Here is a 13,080-nt window from a genome sequence, read left to right on the forward strand (position 1 = left end):
AGATGGTTAGATGGTTAAGGAAACGGACAAAGAGCCCAACGGTCTAATATTTATTTATTTTCGTTCGCAGGGAGGAAAAGAAAGATTAGCATGGAAGAAAACCAAATATATAACTTGTGGAGGAGTTTCGGTCCACACCCCGACATTTTATTATTTACAAATCACTCCCTTCTGGCAACAAGTGGCACAAAGTGAATTAAATAATTACACCTAAATTCTCTAAGATTATTGCCTATTTTTATTTAAATCTCATTTATTTTTTCTCAGTAAAATTTCAAGTATTATCCTTATGTATTTAGAGGGGAAGGTGATTTACAAAATTGAGGGGGTTTAAACTGTAATTAATTCCTCCCAAATAAAAGAATGTAGGGCTTGAACTGCAAAAGTATTTAATGACAGGATCTAAATGAAAGTTTCTCTAGAAAAGTAAACGGATAAATTAGAAATTAAAAATTAAAAATGTCCTCTCTCTAACTCTCTTCTTCCTCCATCGCTCTCTCCCCCCACTTTCCTACTCCCACATGTAAACGCAGCCCGCTTTGACGAGGTTGGCCGCGTGGAGGAAGTCAGCGTTTTCATAGCAATCCTCTGCCTCTTCCTTCCTTTCATCGGCAATTTTGGTCAACTTTGGGGTTTCTTTAGGTAATTTTCGATGATTTGGTTGTTGGATTTTGATCTCTTCCTCTTGGTTTGAGTTGGGATATATAGTACCTTTTGCTCTCAGTTGGATTCTCCGAAGGTTGTTTGTCTTGTTTCTCTTTGCTCTTTTCTTTTTGCTGAGATTTTTCTCATCTTTTGCTAATAGTTTACAAGGATTATAGTTGTTGGAGTGATACCCATCTGGTAATTTCTCCCCCCATATCCCGTCTGTTCATTTATGTGCCAATCTTTTGTTTTCTTAGCGTGTGCGAAGTTTGCTTTAGTTTCTCATCTTTATTTGCTTTGGTTTGCTTAACTTTATATATATCTGCAGTAGCATCTGATTATGGAATCACTACTGTTGAAAGGGAAATCCTTTTCGTCTACTGTTGTTAGATTTTATTCCTCGTACTTTCTTTATCCTGTTCTTGTTTGTGATAGAAGCCCCTTCTTACACAACCAAACGGTCCTTTTTTTCTTTCTTTTGTTAAGTGCATCTTTGCATGCTCTTGTCTATGAGATCATAGATTTAGTATTTGATCTATTTCATCTTAATCTTTCTAAAATGATTAACGTCTTCACTATCTATTCTGTTTGATGCAATTCTATATAATATTGTTTAAGATGTATAAGATTGTGCGATCTCTGCTGGCCAAATTCGCGGAATAACAGGCAGATGAAAGAAGGCTCATCACAGCTTAGCGCCATCTATCATATGTTTTCTTGATTTGTTCTGGGATTTATCTGTTTTCCAGTTCGATCATCTTTCCTTTCTGGGCTTGTTCTTTGGTTCCTGAAGTTATATATATATTTTTTTCACTGTTCTTTTGCTTTCTTCTTGTTTAGTACAATGCTATGATGTTTCTCGGTGACATGACTTTGACCCATTGAATCAGCCTGTCAAGTGATAGAATTAAGGTTGCATACACATCGCTCTCCTCAGATCTCATATTGACAATAGCCTCGAGCAATTCATTTTTAGTTTTTCTATTATAGTTTTGGGTACCATCACTGATTGTTCTGATCATTGTATTACTGTTTTCTTAGGTATTATTGATATCTCTACCAACTTCTACCATCAATAGCTGTGATCATTATGTCAAAACTGAACACGAGGACACCTATTACCAAGGCCTCCAAGCAACGTTATGTGGAGTCTGGTTTTTCTGGCACCAGATATGATTCTGATTCAGAACTTGATCTGAAAGATAGACCTTCAAGTTCTTCCTTGGGCCATGGGGTCCGCAAAGCAAATGATAAAAGTTACCAATTCAGCCAGAATGAAGATGAAGGAAGAGAGAGTCCTGATTCATCATTCTATTCAGGCTTTTCATCTGCAAGAAACAAATACAAGAATGATTTTCGCGACTCAGGTGGTATTGAAAACCAGTCTGTGCAAGAACTTGAGAATTATGCTGTATACAAAGCTGAGGAGACTACGCAGAAGGTCAATGGCTGTTTGAAGATTGCTGAAGAGATGAGAGAGGATGCTTCAAAGACACTCGTTACCTTGCATCAGCAAGGTCAGCAAATTACTCGGACACATCAAAATGCTGTGGATATTGAACATGACCTTAGCAGGGTATATTTTCCTTTTATTTTAACTCTTCGTTTCTCTTCTTTTTTTTCTCCCAATTTAGCTGTTTAGAATATTCAATATTGTAATCTAGCATGACTGGAACCTACATTGCACGATTTTGTTTGGCTTTCTCTTATACCAAAAGTTGATGGAATAGGATCCTACATTAGCTGGAAGATCCATCATTTATATTTTGGCTTTTTCTCTGGGAAAAGTTATCCTGCAAATAAGGTGGAGAAATCATTCATGAGGCTTTATGTATTATGTGCTTCAAATAAGTCCTTTAGTGCACAATAAGGATTTTACTTAGGTGCATTAAATCATATTAATTTTGATGTCTTCCAATCCATTTCGGTTGGCACTAAATAAAGTTCTGACTTTTGAGAACATCTGCACTGATATGATTCTTATTCTTTTCTTTGATCTTTAATCTTTGACCTTTTATATTTACATTTTGATCTTTATTCTTGGAGAGCTAGTCAAACAACTAGACTGGGAGGAATACATGGCTTCTTGTTTGTTGTTTCAGGCTTTTATTCTCTTCTAACTGATTTTTTTTACCTTTTCGCTGAATGTTCTACCTCTTTGTTAAAGTATCTATGTTGCAAACTAGCTGAACAAGGTTAAATGCAGTGTTCATAATGATTATACAAGTTTCCATCTTAATCCATTTGTTCTCCTTTCAGAGTGAAAAACTTCTTGGAAGTCTAGGAGGACTTTTCTCCAAGACATGGAAGCCAAAGAAAACTCGCCAGTTAAAGGGACCGATGCTAACAAGAGGTAAATAAAGAAGAGAATGTCAGAGTAATACTCTTTTGTGTTCTATATTGATGTGGTGAACCAATGCAGATGATTCCTTCATACGAAAGGGTAGCCATATGGAGCAGAGACAAAGACTGGGACTATCTGCTCCTTTGCCTCGATCAAATCCTCGACCTTTACCTTCTGAGCACGCATCTGCACTTGATAAAGTTGAGGTATATTTCAGACTAAAAGTAGGGCTATGCTAGCTCCGATTATACTATAACTTATATTTCCTGAGTATCTGCTCATTTCATCAGGTAGAAAAGGGCAAACAAGATGATGCCCTCTCAGATCTTAGCAACATTCTTGGGGAGCTGAAAGGCATGGCTATTGACATGGGTTCTGAGATAGAGAGGTTTATTTCCATCTTTTGCTGTCTTTTACTGTTCATAATCTTGGAACTTCTATTAGCTAGATCAAAAATAAAAGGATCAAGGAGGTGTAATATATTGAATAGTGAGGTGATGCTGCTTGCGTGTTGACAAATCATCTTGGTGTTGCTTTCTTATATTATCTGCCTTATTTGTATATAAAAATAAGTTGTGTTTCTCCATTCTTTTCATACTGATTTAAGTCAATTAACCTTTTCTATTAAAACATGCCTCATATGTAATTACTGGCGCAAGTTTTAGCAACATTATACAAATGATTTATAAGATGAGGCATCTGGCTTCACTTCCAATTTTTGTGTAGTTATTCAATTTGATATCAAAACCATGGAATAGGACAACTGGAAATGAACTAAAATCAATGCAGAAGGAGCTCTAAATTGCTTATTATCTCGAATATAAGTTGTTTTATGTTTTGTTTACTTAATGGATCGTTGGCCTCTGTTCCGTACTCTTTATTATTATTTAATACAAACTTTATTTTGTTTGATGACTACAGGCAAACTGCATCTCTGAGTCATATGGAGGAAGATGTCGACGAGGTAAACTTCCGAGTGAGGGGAGCCAATATGCGAGGGCGACGTCTTCTTGGAAAATAAATCACTGGATGCACCAACGGATCTAAATATGTTTTCTTCTTCGGTGAAACGTTTCAAAATTAATCTGTGGACTCATGTTGTAATTTTTTTGCATTGTACATCATCTTGTTGTTTAATATGTATGATTACTATTACATTCCAATTAAGTTTCTCTCATCTTGCCCATCAAGTTCTGTAGGTAAAAGCTAAATTATTTTCTGATTCATCAAAAGTAAACTTACTCGGAGATGTGATATCCAAATTTCTCTTTTATATTTGGAGAGCTATATTGGCTATTATTATAAGTAGGCTACAAATTGAACTTCGCATGGTCTTCATCAATGGCTATGTTATGTATGCTTGATGCCTGCTTAAAAGGGATTTTTGACATAAACCAAGCTGGAGAACTGACTTGGTCTTCTTATCATTGATTCCAGCAAACAAAAAACCTGAGGAGCTACTAACTCATCTTCTTTATCTTTCAATTTATGTAAAATTGTATATCATCCATGCTAATATTTTTAGTAATAAGTTAGAACCATAAGTGGCTGCCTATTTGGTGTGATTAGAACTGATGTTTCTAAAGATGCCGAATCTAGCAAATATTTTGACAATAGATTCTCTTATGGAGAATCTTTACATCATTTTGAAAAGAAAAGGTGTAATTCATTTTGACATCCATTCAGTTTGAGTGGATATTAAAACACAGTTGTTCCACCAACCAACCTTTAATAATTTAGCACACACTCCACCTTTAATGAGAAGGGGAACACACTCCTCTATTAATCAGAAGGGGAGTGAGCTATACTTTTGTTTTTCTATAATTTGGTGAGAATTATTATTATTTAGCGGGCCTTTAGTAATTTAGCACACAAAAATACATAAACACCCTTAATCAAAAGGATATGTGAAAATAAGGGTAATGGTATTTTTTTTTTCTTAAAAAGGAGAAGTAAAAAAAAAGAGCAGTCCTATGACTAATTATTTTTGGTGATTATAGAAAATATAATCCCTAGGACTAAGGAGGTTATGGATTTGACTCTAATCCTAAATAATATTGTAGAAAAATTATTTAGTGGTTTGGTGGCTTTGCTTGATTCGGTTGATGACTTGACAGTGCGATTAACTTGGAGGAACAATTTGACAGTGCGACGGCTTGGAGCAGGTCTTGACAACATTTGGTTCAAAGCAATTGTTCGACGAAGTATATAACTTGAAGCCTAGACTAGGTAATTAAAAGCTTAATGGAGCTTAAGAGCATTTGTATATAAGGAGGGTTGGTCTTTTTCCGATCAATATCTAGCCTTCGGGCTCATGAATGATAAAAAAAAAATTATAGGAAATATAACTGTGTTGCAGATTAGACAACTAATATGAGCAGGACAATCTCTCAAAATGTAGATTTGGGAGATGATAGCTAAACTCCTAAATTCTAAATTCTTTAAAAAAATGTAGCTATTGTTTTATATAGTCAAGGCGTCACACGCGCTTTTCTTGGGTCTCTCTCTCTCCCCCCCATTTATACAAACACTCAACCCCATCATGGGTCTCTTGCCACTGCGTTTAAATCCCACCACCCTCTCTCTCTCTCTCTCTCTCTCTCTCTCTCTCTCTCTCTCTCTCTCTTAGAGCTCTTCAAACGACCTCACTCACATTCCCTCCCTCCTAATGATCTTCAAACGTGAGAGAAACATGAAGAGCTCTTCTTGCTCAACCCTCCTCCGAGCTCTTATCTTGCTCTCCCTCCTCCTCTGGGCCTCCTCATCGGCTTGTTGGGCCTTAAAGGGGTCGCAAGACGACGCCTTCTGGGCCCACGTCTGCCACGGCAACCACTACCACCACCACTACCGCCACCGCCGCCGCCAGCCACCTTCTTGGTGCTTGCACCTGCCAAGGGGCGTACCCCTGCCGCCGCCGGCGGACGACCAGCGCGGCGACGAGATCGACCCGAGGTACGGCGTGGCGAAGAGGCTCGTGCCCACTGGGCCCAACCCACTTCACAACTGAGCGGGCCCACGCGGCCTCTGCAGTTGGCTTTTCTCTTGAGTTGGTTTGGTTGGCATTCCATCCTTTCTTGTTCTTTCTTTCCACGTCTTGATGAGTTTGTTTCTTGGAGTGTAGGGGAAAGGATTTACAATGGAGGATGTTTGCTTCAATCTAAAGTATATGTTCTTTTTTCCATATAAATTCTTGTTGTGTTGATCTCTATTTTTCTCTCTTTTGCTATTCTTTTGGTTTGGGTTCGAGAGGAGCTCATGACTTCATTAAATTGGAGGAGAGCAGGGGGAACTCAATGCACCACTTTTTCTGGTGGGGAAGGACTCTGCCTGCATGATGACATCTTTTCCAACCGCTATCAAATGCATTCATGCGTTTGTTCGCTTCGGAATTTAATGTTCTTAACTGTTTATGCCTCTCTTGGCTTCAACAATTTTGGAAGTTTTTCTTTTTCATGGTGACTTGCTGACTTGTTGGTAGTGAAAAATTGAGATGATGGGAATGCTTTTTCTAACAAATTCACTAAGGATTGTTGAAGAAATATCGACTCTTCGACAAAGATCATCACATAGATAGAGAGAGATGTTAAATGGCAAAAGAATACCGAAGCTGGTAGAACCTGGAGGTTTATTTTGATGGCAAACATATTGACAACCAAATTCCAGCACACAGTCACAAACCACTTGATGGAAGCTGCTGCTTTGGCCTTCATTTGATGTTAGACACCAAACTTATGGGACCAATACCAGAATTTTGAATGTTTTGCTTTGCATTCATAGGCCAAAATTACAAGTCTCATGACACAGTACATTATAATAATGTTCCTACTTTGCACCAAAGATATGTGAAACAAGAGTACTACTTTGCCAGGTTGATTCAGCCAGAGATACTGTCTGTTCCATTGATAAGGTCAGAGGAACTCCTTAAGTCTGATATCTGAAGCATCTTCTACTTTCTTATGAGTGAAGAACACAGCACATCCCAGAAGGAAACCTGCCGAAACCAAAAAATGGTTGTTATAAGATTGTGTAATACACATGCTGTGCCAAAAGAAACGATTAAAATACAAAAACTAAGGGAAAAAGCCCAGCAATGACTAACTAATTCGAAATATTTATTGTGATTTGCAAGTGTGAAGATACCACACCTTTATCTTGTTGACTCACTGCTTGGATATTAAATATGCTGCAAGTAATGAAGTTCACGTAGAGAAGCATTTAGTTTCCGTTTCCTAAGTGTATTTTCAATATTTTTGGACTTGATATGCACGAGTTACATCACCAAGATGTAAAAGAGAATCGCAGGGACAGATTGACAGTAGATCTGCGTCAACTTGACCAAGATTGCCAGGGCCCAGCAGCTGTTACTTTTTGTTACTGACCCATATTCAACTTGTTTAACAGTATGGTTGGTGCATATCAGCAGGTCATGTGTGAAAGCAACTAAATTTTACTATTTTAGCAAAGTCCAGATACTGTTTAAGTTGTTGGGGGCAACATAGAGAGATATAAGAGATATATCTTTGAGTTATTGGTTGAAAACGTAGTAACGTACCCACCTGCTAAACAGGATGGGTCAGGTCTGCTGAAATAGTCAGGCCCCAATTCCATGATAACAGATCATGGCGGTGGATTTTGCCAACCTTAGTAAGAATTAACAAATAAGTTTGCTGACTACTTTCATGCAGTGGCACTTCCAATTCCAGCGATATTATAGATCAAAGTTAAATATCAGCTTTGCTAACAAAAGAAAAGAAGAAGTAAAAATCGAGTTATCCGAAATAACTGCACTCTGTTCCAAATCTGTTTGATAAAAGCTGATTCCCATTCTTCACTGTCCAGCATTCCCTCCAGTAAATTTTCTTGCAAGAATGTCAAAGAACCAAAAGAGACCTTTTAGTATATGAAAAGCATCCTACAGAATTTACCTGCACTCATAACTTATTACTAGGTGAAAGCGTCATAAATGGAGAGAGGTTGCTTAGTTCTAAAGAGTATCCAATTTGCATCTCTAAATAGGCACATACAATTTTCCCATTTTGTAAAGAGTATCTAATAAACTTGAAGAAAGAAAGTATTGTCACCATCATTATGATCTAAATTTCTTTACAATACACGTCCATCTTCCATAAAATAATGCAGCCTACTACCTTACCCAAGCCAAGAAAGAAAGTAGACAACATAATATATAATATGAAGGCTCCATTGCACTAAGCAAAGGCAGAAGACCATATCTATTAAACCTTTTGAGTTCTAGCAAAGAGCTGCCATCACAATTTTTCAACATCTTTATTGCAGAACTTCCATTTATGTTCGTCTTGAAGAGCTCCTTTTCCCTTCACAACTACAAGTCCCTCTCCTACTGTAGCATCATATTCCAACCACCTAAATTCCTAGAATAAATGTTTTCTTCCTTGTCGACTAATTTCCATTAATTACAGATATACAATAGTATTTCTATCAAGCAATTCTATTACTCTTTGGTGAAATTTGATCTTATGAAAAGAAAACTTGCAACCTATGTGGGATTCGTTCTGCTTGTGGTGACCTTGAACAAAATAAGCCTGACTGAAGGTTGAACTGTATTTCCCTTGCTTTTGCATAATTGAGAGTTGAGACTTGCTTCTATTGCAACTTCCTTAGTAATTATGACGTGCGATTATTTCTAAAACAAGAACCAATATCATCATCCTAACAAAATGATTTAAGAAGTTGATGTACATCGCTGTAAATAGGCTCTGTAGAAAGGAATGAACATCTTTAGTTGAGAAAATCAACACAGGATAAATGCTGCATCAAGTTTCAAGGTGCTATCACAACAATTTGCTAAGTCCTCCATTTTCACCTTATCTGTGCAAAAGTAACATGTAGACGAAGAGCATTTACCAACTAAGATAAAGCCATCTCTAGAAACCTCTGCCTGATCATACAATGTCTTGCAAATTGCCTTAAAAGCTAAATTATTGATGATGACATCTCCATAAATGAGTATGTTTTAGGCATTATTTTTCACCGAATTGCAATGTCATGCCAATGGAAAAAGTTCTAAGTACTTCCCATTGTCCATCAATAGTTTCCCTGGTTTGAAACTGAACCCCTCTTCAAACTTCAGATAAGCCAAAACTAATGGTGACAAAGTAGATATAAACAGCAAGACTCGGCATAATCATATATGAAACAGTTTCTTTCATTAGGGCACAATAAATGATTCTGACATTGATCATGCAGAAAAGATTAATAATTACAAGCTCTATCTAATTGAATTATTAAAAATCTATTAAACCTGAAATATGTGTCAATAGCTCATCAATCCTCCCAAAAGATCAACATCAACATTCTCATCTGATCAAATATAATCATAACTGCTTAGCCTAGTTCTATCCATACATGCTCTTTCAGCCTCATCTCCCTCTGGATAACATCTTGTAAGCATTTCTACAGTGATCTAGCAATCTCTAATTCCATCAGATACATATTTACTTATCACCGCATCCTCCACATAACTCACACATCATAGTAGAAATTTTAGATATGTTCTAACTGAAGATCTCTGAATTATTTTAGACTTGGAAGAAATGTATGAAGCAAAAACAATGACAAATATGGCACCTATAAACCCAACATCCAAGTAGAATACAATCAAATTAATAAGAGGGAATAATATTACTCTTTGACAAGAACTTCTTAACCCTTAGCATGATATTGCCAAGTTACTATACATACTAAGAGAGAAGCTTCTTACACATATAATCCAGATAATTTGCCAAACAGTATATGGATCTGCCCTATTTCTACAACAAATCAATTTTGTCTTAGACATCTAATTAAATTAAATGTTTATAAGAAATTAAGAATAGAGTAAATTTAACCATAAAATCACAAACCCATCTCCCAAAATCAAAATTTTTAATCATCAGATGCAAAAGTTCAACAAACCTACATCAGAATCACAAAAACCTAACAACAAATCAAAACAAAAATATCTTTACCTTTTCTTTTTCAAATTTGTCTAAACAATCTAATTTATCGAGTTCTCAGAAAAAGAATGATATTTCGCCATAAACAGAGAGACTTATCTCCCAAGATCAAAACTTTACATAACAAAAAAAGGCAAAATAACCAGAATTCAATGAACGCAACTAAAGAAGAAAAAAAAGAAAATTCTCCTCACCTTTCCACTCAGGCGCTTTTGATCTCCATGACGTTCTTGACCTTGGGCGCGTAGAGGGAGTACACCACCGCCTGCCTCTCCGCGACCTCGAGCTGAGACTTGCCATTGGCGAAAGCCGAAGCAATCGCGCTGGGAGCGGAGAGCTCTCGATTCTCGCGGAATCCATCGACCGTCCTCCTCTTGGCATACTCCCTCACGTTGTAGTCAGAGAACTTGGACACGGTGCGGAGAAGGGAGCGGAACAAAGCGAGCACTTCCCCTCGCGAGGGAGACGACGCCGCACTTGCCATGTTGCCGTATCTTACTCGAGTCTGGATTCCTCTCCCGTGAGGCGGTGAGACAGTGTGACCCAGATTTTATTGCCCAAACACGAGCAGAACGGATGCGCATTGAGCCTACGGATCCAGATCCGAAATCCGGATCCGAACCAATATTTCCTGGCCTGGGCTGAGGTGCCCATTTTCCGGGTAGGCCCAAAAGGCCGAGCCCAAAGCCTATCCATCTAAGTTCCGTTCGGGTATTAAATAAAAAAGAAAGTTTCAGGTCATAGATGAGTTGACCTGCCAAACTCGATTGTTAATAGTGTTATATTAATATTTAACTCGTTTATAATTCGATCTACCAATCATTTTATGACACGATGATTAGATTATGACATGAATAATCTACTTATCATCTAAATAACCCATTTATAAGAGAACAAAAATCTGTATATAAATATAAATAAATTCACTTATCATACGAATAACTTATATAAATTCAAATATTTTGCATCATTAGATATACTTTTTATAATTTATGTAACATGTTTAATAAATATATTGCACAATAATTTTTATATTTTGGTGTGAATTTGATAAGATTGACTTGAAATAACCAATTTAAGTATGAACAACGTCTGGAGTATCTTTATAAGCTCGACCGAAATAGCACTAAACCATCTTTCGTTGAGCTATAATCATTGTATCCTTTCCTTTTTTTGTTTGAGAGGACTTGTTATCTAAAGAAGCTCGCATAAGATTAACCAATATTTACGGCCTTAATGGTCCCCAACAGCTTCATTTGTCATGCCTTATTTACAAGAGTAGCTAAATTCTAATCTACGTGGTGCCACGTACGTACATCGAAAATTTTATTCAATAAAAAATGCCCTTGTGTCCTTTGAGCTGTGAAAGTAGATAGGGACAGTATAAAGCAGAGAGTCTGCTGCTTCCACTCTTGCAAGGGAGCCTTCTATGTCCATGCTATTAAAGCAACTCTTTTCCAGCTTTGCCTCCATGCGATCTAGCCTTTTATCTCTATCTTGACCTTTCCCCCATATCTACTGCTGTAACTTAGGTTACAACTGTAAGAACATAAATTATAAGTAGCTTCCAGTTGGTGCAAACACAAACCTTTTGTGGCCTTAGTTCATGACAGAAATTCATCGCCATTCCATATGTTAACTAGTGGAGCAGAGAGGAGAGAAGCCCACAAATTGTAGTGACCCAAAAGAGCAAGAAATTATAGGGACTTGTCCCTTAGAAATGTTATTGCTGTTTACATGCACATCAATAGAAATTGAAAGCAATAGTTGACCTATCAAGTGGTGCAAATCTCCAATGTAGTCTGGTTCCAGCATCTATGTTTCATCTCTTCTTCTGCTAATTTATACATAGTACAATAGAAAACATATTATCAAAACTATATGTAGACATATTATCGGAACTAAATATAGAAGAAATCTGGACTATGGAGGTAGCACACACACTAACATACCTGTGATAGCATATCGCTTAATATGGCTAAACTGTTGCTTTGGGCCTTCCATGGACAGAGACAGTTCAAACAGGAGCATGTGCATTGTTTCACTATCAACACTTTATAGATAATGGTTAGTGCAAATAGATCCTGCTGTCCTGCAGCCGCAGTGCAATCTTCTGGACAATCTACCACCCCAGTCATAATTTTTCAAAGATTCTCATAAGCAAAGTGTTTGAAGTTAAGATTTATTGACAGTTATTTTTTCAGAGTCTTCTGATAACTTTCATTGCTGATATAATATAATTTTCTTTAATGCCACAGTAAGCATGCCAAGCATGGAATCACTATTACAAGAAACAATGCTTTAATGGCGGTTTAGAGAAACAGCTAGTGGAAACTATCTATCTAAGTACTGTTACTAAAAGAAATAGGGCATTTGGTCAGTAGTGCAGAATCATCTTGAGCATCTTACATTTATGGCACATGATGATAATACAGGGTATGGGTACAAAGACAACCATGAACAATCCTAAAAGATTGGAAGGAGATTAGTCGAGCATCAGTTATTGGTCTCCCAAAATCAAATTTAACCTTCATAAATCTGGTTGTGCCAGCAGATAATTCATTCCCTCCAGTAGTTTATAAATTATTTCCTCTGTGGGAGAATCTGCTTGCCTGCAACAAACTCATGAACACACCCAGCAACCTCTATAGAGCTGCAGCCTGGTGCTTTAGGCACCCCTCTATCATTCATACTCTTCCTCAGGCTCCTGGCATCGTCATGCTTTCCAAGATTCTCACAAGTATTGAAGAGCAGAATATAGACTCCGCTATGGACCTCCAATTGAAAGAGATGGTCAGCTGCAACTTCAGTTAATTGAGTCTTTGCATGGTTCCAACAAGAACTCAGCAGGGATCTCCAAGCCATTGCTCTATCGGAGGGACTAACTGAATTTGGCATCTTTGTTATGATTTCTTTGGCCTCTTCAAAATGCCCAGATCGACAAAGGAAGTCAACAAGACACCCATAGGCTCAATGCAATACAGGGTCCTCATGTTATTGACCAACATAATGCCTTCTTCCACCATACCTTAATGACTACAAGCAGTCAATACTGCAACAAACGTGGCTTCATCCGATTTCCACCCTTCACTCTGCATGCGATACGACAGCTCAAGT

General features: G+C 37.4%; 2 protein-coding genes across 6 annotated transcripts; one reads left to right on the forward strand and one right to left on the reverse strand.

Annotated features, from left to right (window-relative positions):
• Positions 1-480: 480 nt before the first annotated feature.
• LOC140759757 (SNAP25 homologous protein SNAP32-like) lies at positions 481-4,179 on the forward strand. 4 transcript variants are annotated; one of them, XM_073096402.1, is made up of 6 exons: positions 481-642; positions 1,687-2,221; positions 2,905-2,998; positions 3,068-3,195; positions 3,280-3,377; positions 3,911-4,179. In XM_073096402.1, exons 2-6 carry the CDS (start codon positions 1,736-1,738, stop codon positions 4,008-4,010), a joined length of 906 nt encoding a protein of 301 aa, XP_072952503.1. In that variant the 5' UTR covers positions 481-642; positions 1,687-1,735; the 3' UTR covers positions 4,011-4,179. The 4 variants fall into 4 exon arrangements, with proteins under 4 accessions (XP_072952503.1, XP_072952505.1, XP_072952504.1 ...); XM_073096404.1 differs by lacking the exon at positions 481-642 and adding an exon at positions 648-739; XM_073096403.1 differs by lacking the exon at positions 481-642 and adding an exon at positions 695-843.
• A 2,491-nt stretch (positions 4,180-6,670) lies between these two features.
• LOC140759754 (uncharacterized) lies at positions 6,671-10,488 on the reverse strand. Of its 2 annotated transcripts, none has more exons than XM_073096397.1 (2): positions 10,158-10,488; positions 6,671-6,980 (listed from the first exon to the last, which is right to left on the reverse strand). In XM_073096397.1, exon 1 carries the CDS (start codon positions 10,445-10,447, stop codon positions 10,166-10,168), a length of 282 nt encoding a protein of 93 aa, XP_072952498.1. In that variant the 5' UTR covers positions 10,448-10,488; the 3' UTR covers positions 6,671-6,980; positions 10,158-10,165. The 2 variants fall into 2 exon arrangements, with proteins under 2 accessions (XP_072952498.1, XP_072952499.1); XM_073096398.1 differs by lacking the exon at positions 6,671-6,980 and adding an exon at positions 6,987-7,848.
• Between the last annotated feature and the right edge of the window lie 2,592 nt (positions 10,489-13,080).

The sequence above is a fragment of the Typha angustifolia genome, chromosome 4 (assembly GCF_048772165.1).
Source record: "Typha angustifolia cultivar Huaian chromosome 4, ASM4877216v1, whole genome shotgun sequence".
Classification (NCBI taxonomy): Eukaryota; Viridiplantae; Streptophyta; class Magnoliopsida; order Poales; family Typhaceae; genus Typha; species Typha angustifolia.

Coding starts and splice junctions, on each gene's coding strand:
- LOC140759757 (XM_073096402.1), top strand. CDS start 1,736: ATGTCAAAACTGAACACGAGGACACCTATTACCAAGGCCTCCAAGCAA. Junction 2,999..3,067: donor GGGACCGATGCTAACAAGAG/GTAAATAAAGAA, acceptor GAACCAATGCAG/ATGATTCCTTCATACGAAAG. Junction 3,378..3,910: donor ATGGGTTCTGAGATAGAGAG/GTTTATTTCCAT, acceptor TGATGACTACAG/GCAAACTGCATCTCTGAGTC.
- LOC140759754 (XM_073096397.1), bottom strand. CDS start 10,447: ATGGCAAGTGCGGCGTCGTCTCCCTCGCGAGGGGAAGTGCTCGCTTTG.